We start from the raw sequence: 7,021 nt of genomic DNA, 5'->3' as shown, positions 1-7,021 counted from the left end.
TACATTGAATTTAAAATATTTCTCAAAGCAGAAACAAAATCGTTTTTCAGACTTCAGCAAATTTTGGAATTTGGAATAAAATCTTTGTTTTTAAAAACTTGCTTTAATATTGTCAGAAATACTTGTCTTTCCGAGTTATTAAAAACTGTAGATTTTTCAGAATCAATTTTTTTTTTTCATGTTAACTAGTAAGTTCATAAGTTATGAATGATTGACTTCACTCAAACCCGATTCATTTAAAAATTTATAAACTCCATATCACCAAAACGGAAGGTGATGAACAAAATCTAATTGAAGATTCGAGTTTAGCGCACCAAAATCTACTAAATCAATCATTAAAACATAGACACCAAAATGCTATCTCTTGAATTATTTTGGTAAGACGTTTTAATTAGAAAAAAATCAAAAATTTTCTAATGTTAAAAACTAATCTTTTTTATCTTCATATTTATGAACAGTTTAATCACCGTTAATTTTCGCATCTTACGTATCACGTTTTACATTTTAGAAGCTCACTTTTCGCCTCTAATGAAAGCATTCCAGATTGCCCGGTTTTCAAAAGAAAAAATGGGAGAAAGCCTGGCCCGGTTTTCCGGATATCGAGAAAAAAAACGCCCGGGTTAATCCATAACCTTAGCCAAATCCAAACCAAAACTAGAGTTTTGTTAACACAATTTATGATTTTTTTTCGGTTCGTTTCATCAAAATAAACTAGGTATAGAAACATTTTTGGGTAAGGTAAAATTTGAAAATCATGTGTGGATCGTTTACTTTTGAATTTTTATGAGAAAAACCTGGATTTTGGTTTGATTTGCCCGGATATTGCCCGGTTTTTGTATTGTTAATTTTAAAATCCAATACCCGGATTTTGTCAGGTTTTTCGGTGAAAATGCTCGGATACGCTCAGAAAAATGTCTGGAAAGCTTACTCTAACGGTTTCATGACTAACATCTAATTTCTTATGTCTAACTATTCACATCTCACCTCCCCGCATCTCACGTAGCACGAAAAATGTCCCCCGTGTTTCTTCACTTTTACACGTTCCACCTCACAAGTTTAACTTCTCACATCGTATGTCTCATCCCATCTCCTCACGCCTCATCTTCTCACGTATTATCTCTTCACATCTAATCTTCTCGCGACTAAACTTCTCATGTCTCACCTTCTCATGTTATTGCTTCACGTAAGGTAGTGAGACACGAGAAGAAGAAAATTAAGAAAAAACAATAAAAGTGAGACATGAGAAAATTAGACTTGAGGGACGTGCACTGTCCACGTCCCTCAAGTCTAATTTTCTCATGTCTCACTTTTATTGTTTTTTCTTAATTTTCGATATATAAAAAAGTGAGGTCTCTTGACTTTTACACGTTCCACCTCACAAGTTTAACTTCTCACATCGTTTGTTTCATCCCACCTCCTCACGCCTCATCTTCTCACGTCTTATCTTATCTTCTCATCTAATCTTCTCACGACTAAACTTCTCATGTCTCACCTTCTCATGTTATTGCTTCACGTGAGGTAGTGAGACATGAGAAGAAGAAAATTAAGAAAAAACAATAAAAGGGAGACATGAGAAATTTAGACTTGAGGGACGTGGAAAGTGAGGCGATATAAACAAGTGAGATGTAAAAGTATTTATATGGCTCACATTTCATATCTCACTTTTTTGTATCGCCTAATTTTTCACGTCCCTCAAGTCTAATCTTCTCATGTCTCACTTTTAATTATTTTCTTATTTCTTTTCTCCTCATGTCTCACTACCTGATCACGTCTCATGGGGCTTCATTATTCGATATTCGATTTTAATGTGAAAAGTGAGACATATACATACTTTTCACATCTCATTTTTTTGTATCGCCTCACTTTTCACGTCCCTCAATTATAATCTTCACCTAGGGATGAATCATCCTACAGGAGGAAAATCCCCGGATAAAAAAATCTTCTCATGTTTCACTTTTAATTATTTTTTCTTATTTCTCTTCTTCTCATGTCTCACTATTTCACGTCTCACGGGGCTTCAGTATTCAATATTCGATTTTCACTCATTGAGTGCGTTCACCTAATACCCAAGCTGTAAATAAATGGATTCTCATGCCGCTTTCGGTCATTTACAGCATACTTTCTTAGGTTTCCTGTCACTTTATCATATTATACCACTGTTTGAAGAAAAACGGAGCCACTATGTTGTATTACAATATGGCGCCAAAATGTGTATGTTTCCCGCGGATTCTAGAAAAACCTTAGTGTAGTTATAGCTCATCAAAGTAGAAAAAACTGCGTTTTTATTTTTGGAAACACATAATTCTAGTTCAACATCACCTCTCCAGATGCCACCAAAGCCTAGCATCGCCCCTGCCTTGGTCGGGAGATCCCAAAGAGTTTGGATTTCCGAAGGAATGCGAGACGCCAAAGAGCAAATGTCGCAGCTTCGTTGGTGTCAGTGTCCCTCTCTCGCGCGTTTCATTCATACTCGCGGCGCGGTGCGTAGTAAAGTATGGAAAGTAAACAAACAACATTTGTGGAGCCGACCCGCAAACCAGAGTTAGCCGGACTCTAGTCAGAGCATATCGCTGCCGTTTAGTTCATGTATTCGGTTCCGATTTTTGCTTTCCCGCATGAAAGCATCGGTGAGCAATCGAACTGAATTATTTTTGTAGTAAATTCTGCTGCTCATTTAGCTGCCAACGCGTTTGGGTGCTGAATCTGAAATAAAAATTGCTCGAGTCTGAAGTGCCAAAGTGTGGTTGGTGACTGAAATTGTGAATAGCACTGACCCTGTCATTGGAACTGCTGTAATCTCGTGACATTCTGCGGAAAGATTGTGAGTAATTGCTACTGATAACTTCGTATTTTGATAGCTCCGGTTAGTGGGAAGTATTTGCTAATTCAGTTTTTTTTTTATTCTTTGTAGAATGACGTAAGCTGCCATCAGGAGAAGGTCGGGAAAATGGATCTAAACTTCAAGTGTCCACTGTGCGACACGTATTTCGATACGAAAGATGAGCTTAGCGAGCACATAAAAGCCGTCCATACATCCTACTATTATGATACGTATCTGATACCTCCGATGTTGATTATGCCCGATCCTACCCCGTTGTATATAGCGAGTGAATCTGCCCCAATCGTGACCCAGCCACCGGTATGTATTATTCAGACATTTATATGTAATTTAAGCTTGACTAATTCCTTCAAAGCGTATGGAAACCTATACAGGAATACAAACTCTGAATTTTTGCGCTTTCAAATCTAAATTACACCGGTTAAGGGGGGCGATAGCTATATTGCACTACGGCTTCAAACTTAAAATCTAGAATGATGAATTTTCTTTTTATTCCTCCAATAACTGTAAAAATGGTACGATTTAATGGATGTTTGCAGCGACTTTTTGTTTTTTTTTCGACTTTGAACACGAGGTCAAGTGAATTTGGCAAACGAAAAGGATCATAACGAGTTTTGAAAAAACATTTTGTAAACTTAAAACAATGAATTGAACTTGTTAGAGGTGCTTTTTGATAAAGAAAGAACCACTGTTCTGTTGAATAGTACAAATTAGAATGATTTATTTTCTAAAATTCTCCTACTTTTATAAGGAGTGTATCGAAAATAAGTTAGAAACAGTTCAGTTTGTTTTAAAAAGCTTATTCTTACAGTTCATAAAGAAATACATGTAAAAAAGTAATTATTGGTAATATTCTCGGACTTTCGACTTGACGCGTTTCATTAGGTTTTGTACAGCTGATTGATCACACTTCTTGGCCGCAGCATTCCAATTTTTCTTGAAAACCGCCATGGTCCTGTTGGCCTTACCATCCTTCTTGAAAACTCTCTTGACAATAGCCCAATATCGTTACATGGGGCGAAGCTGGGGGCAGTTTTTTGGGTTAATATCTTTCTCAATGAAATCTACATCGTTATCCTCAAATTATCTAAGAATGTATTTAGCGTAGTGGACTGACGCCAAATACGACAAGAAAAATGGTGGAGTCGTATGTTTCTTATATAGTGGCAGCAACCTTTTCTGCAAACACTCCTTTTGGTAGATATCGGCATTTATTGTTCGTTTTGTAAAGAAACACGCCGTCTTCAATCCGCAGGAGCAAATTGCCTGCCACACAAGCACTTTCTGGCCAAATTTTTCCACCTCAATCCACTTTTCGTGGTCACTCACATCCTCCCTAATAGCTGCAGTCTAGAATTGTGGTCCCGGAAGAGTACTGGAATCCTCTTTTACGTAAGTTTCATAGTTCATGAGAATGCACGCTTCTGGCTTCTGCAAAATCCGATGATACAGCTTCCGGGCTCTGGCTTTGGCTCGTGATTTTTGTTCAGCCGTTTGTTTGGACACTTTCTGCTTCTTGTATGTCTTCAGTTTGTTCCGCTTCTTGATCCGCTACCATTCCGATCGATGTCCCAGCTTATTTCGGCAAATCCCGTATGGACATCGATCGATTCCGGTTGATGAGGTTGATTACCTTACGGTCCAGATTTGGGTCAGATCGTCCTGGTTTTCTGCCTCTTCCTGGCGAATCATCGAACGTATAGTGTTCCCCGAACTTGTGGATGATGGAATTTACGGTCGCCGGATGAATGTCGAAACGTTTCGCCACTTCATCCATCGAGATGCCATTCTCTCGCATCCAAGTGTCCCACACGAATTTTAACTTCTTTTTTAATTCGCGACAATTTGGGAGAAACGAATGTTTCAAATGTAAACAAAACGCTGGTTCACTCTTGACAGTTCAAGATGGTACATACAGGTGAGCACAGTTGTGCGCGTTCACGCGTTAGTAAGTAGAAGGCCCCAACATGTTTCTAGTTGATTTTCGATACACTCCTTATCATGCATTACTGAACTGGGATTGCCAAACGTTTTCAGAACATTTTTTGTGTCAGCCAGACTACATACTCCAAATTACTCATTAACAATCCTACTGACTTACTTACTGACCAACTACTGATCAACCAGGGGGTTTCCCATTTCATTGCATTTATTATCGAATAATTTAAATAGCCGATCGTGTAATAAAAAGTGTATATTTCCTGCTCAACAACAGGTTGCTGTGGAAGATGTAACGATCGAACCGGTGGTCCCGACCGATGACGGATGCTGTGAATGTGACAACGCTTGTGATTCCTGCTGCTGCGGATGCTGCGATGGCGGTGGCGGGGATACGATTGGCGATTCCGGTGGCGATTGTGGGGACTGCGGCGATTGCGGCTGTGATTGTGTGCTCATGTGAGAAGTTGAATCTGTTTTGCACCCGTCTATGATCCTCCTCAGCCGATAGCTCGATCACGTTTGGGTGGGTGTGGTGCCATTAAGAGTAACGTTTTTTAAATGTTATTGTCGAACTTGTTCATCTTCCACTGAATCGGCTTCAATAAGTGTCTTCTTTGGTACGTTTAAAGTGTTTTACACTGTAAGTGTAGTGTTGGTAACTCATACTCAAAATACAAGCTTCATTATGCAGTTTTTAATAGTATTACGGTTTTTGACATATTATATTTTAATGTTACGATGAAAGTATATGACAAATGTTTACATCAAACGTGGCTTTTTTTTATTGCATGAGATATCCTTATGTTCAATAATTTACGTGGTTCGCGAAAAATTATGAAGATTTGCCGTTTCTGAGCTGAAGCATTTTCGAAGGCTATGAGAATATGTCAGGTATCAGGTATCAGAATGGGGGTAGGCTTAATAGCGGCACGTTATCCAAACATACGGGAAAATTGTGCCTAGCCTTTTTTTTTATCCAAGATTTCATCATTTACCTGAGAAACCTGAAAAACCTATAAAAGGAAGAAATAAATTCAATCTATTTAAGATGGCATAAAGCCTTTCCACTAGGGATTATTAGCATTAAAGCTTTTTCTACATTCGGTAAGGAATGATAGAATGTTTTTTAAGTTTAATTTCTTAAACTCAGATTCGCTTGAAGCATAAGATCCCAGAGTACGAAAACGTAGTCTGGCAAATGAGGGACAGTTACATATAAGATGGAAGGGATCTTCCACATCTGATTCACAACTACCACATACTGGAGATTCAGCACGCTGAAAGTTGTGCATGTGATAGTTGAGTTTACAATGACCGGAGAGTGCTCTGATCAAGATGCTGCAATGAGATTTATTTAAAGTTAATAAGTAACTCGATATGATTGGAGATGGTTTTTCTAAAAATAATTTAGTTTGACGACACGTGTCCAACTCTTCCCAGTATCGTTCATGCTGGTTAGAGGACCAAGTTTGAATTTGGTTTCTGAACCAACATGGTGATATTGGGACAGCCGGCTCTGGTCCGTAAAATTCCTTTTTCGACCCAGCTCTAGCGAGTTCGTCGGCGCATTCGTTTCCAAAAATTCCCTTATGTCCGGGTACCCATAGAAGGTTTAATCCATTGCCTTCAGCAAGTTCTTCGATTGCTTTCCGGCATGCGATTACCAGTTTTGATCTAGAACTGGAAGCACTGAGTGATTTGATAGCTGCTTGGCTATCTGAACAGAAATAAATTGTTCTGAACATAATCTTCTTTTGAAGTGCAATTTGCACTCCATACATAATAGCATATAGCTCAGCCTGAAAGACTGTACAATATTTTCCTAGAGGTTGAGCATATTCTATGTTCAACTCGTGACAGTAAATTCCTGCACCTGCACGGCCGTTTGATAATGAACCGTCAGTATAGAATACAATATGAGAGGACATTTGGTCCTCTACGAAACCTGATAACCATTCTTGAGGGGAAGGAAATTTGACTTTGAACCCCATGTAGGGAAAACTACTCGAGAGTGTTAAATCGTTAGGCGCTAGATTAAACTTGTTTAATCTAACTAATTCAGGCCACACATTTGTATGACTCGATGATCTTTCGATATTTCCTGACAGCCAGAGACCAACTGCCTGTAGACGAAAAGCACATGAGAAGGCTTTCTGTTTTAGGAACAAGTGTAGAGGTTTGATAGAAAACAGAGCCTCTAGTGCTGCAGTAGGAGTTGTAGTGAACGATCCGGACATCCCC

General features: G+C 38.7%; 1 protein-coding gene across 1 annotated transcript; it reads left to right on the top strand.

Moving 5' to 3' along the window:
- The first annotated feature begins 2,464 nt into the window (after positions 1 to 2,464).
- Positions 2,465 to 5,543, top strand: LOC129748229 (uncharacterized). The gene is made up of 3 exons (XM_055742752.1): positions 2,465 to 2,821; positions 2,912 to 3,139; positions 5,055 to 5,543. Exons 2-3 carry the CDS (start codon positions 2,948 to 2,950, stop codon positions 5,238 to 5,240), a joined length of 378 nt encoding a protein of 125 aa, XP_055598727.1. The 5' UTR covers positions 2,465 to 2,821; positions 2,912 to 2,947; the 3' UTR covers positions 5,241 to 5,543.
- The last annotated feature ends 1,478 nt before the right edge of the window (positions 5,544 to 7,021 follow it).

This window comes from Uranotaenia lowii, chromosome 2 (assembly GCF_029784155.1).
Source record: "Uranotaenia lowii strain MFRU-FL chromosome 2, ASM2978415v1, whole genome shotgun sequence".
In the NCBI taxonomy this organism is placed as follows: domain Eukaryota; kingdom Metazoa; phylum Arthropoda; class Insecta; order Diptera; family Culicidae; genus Uranotaenia; species Uranotaenia lowii.
The sequence above is the reverse complement of the archived record's forward strand: the minus strand, read 5'-3'. Positions and strand labels throughout refer to the sequence as shown.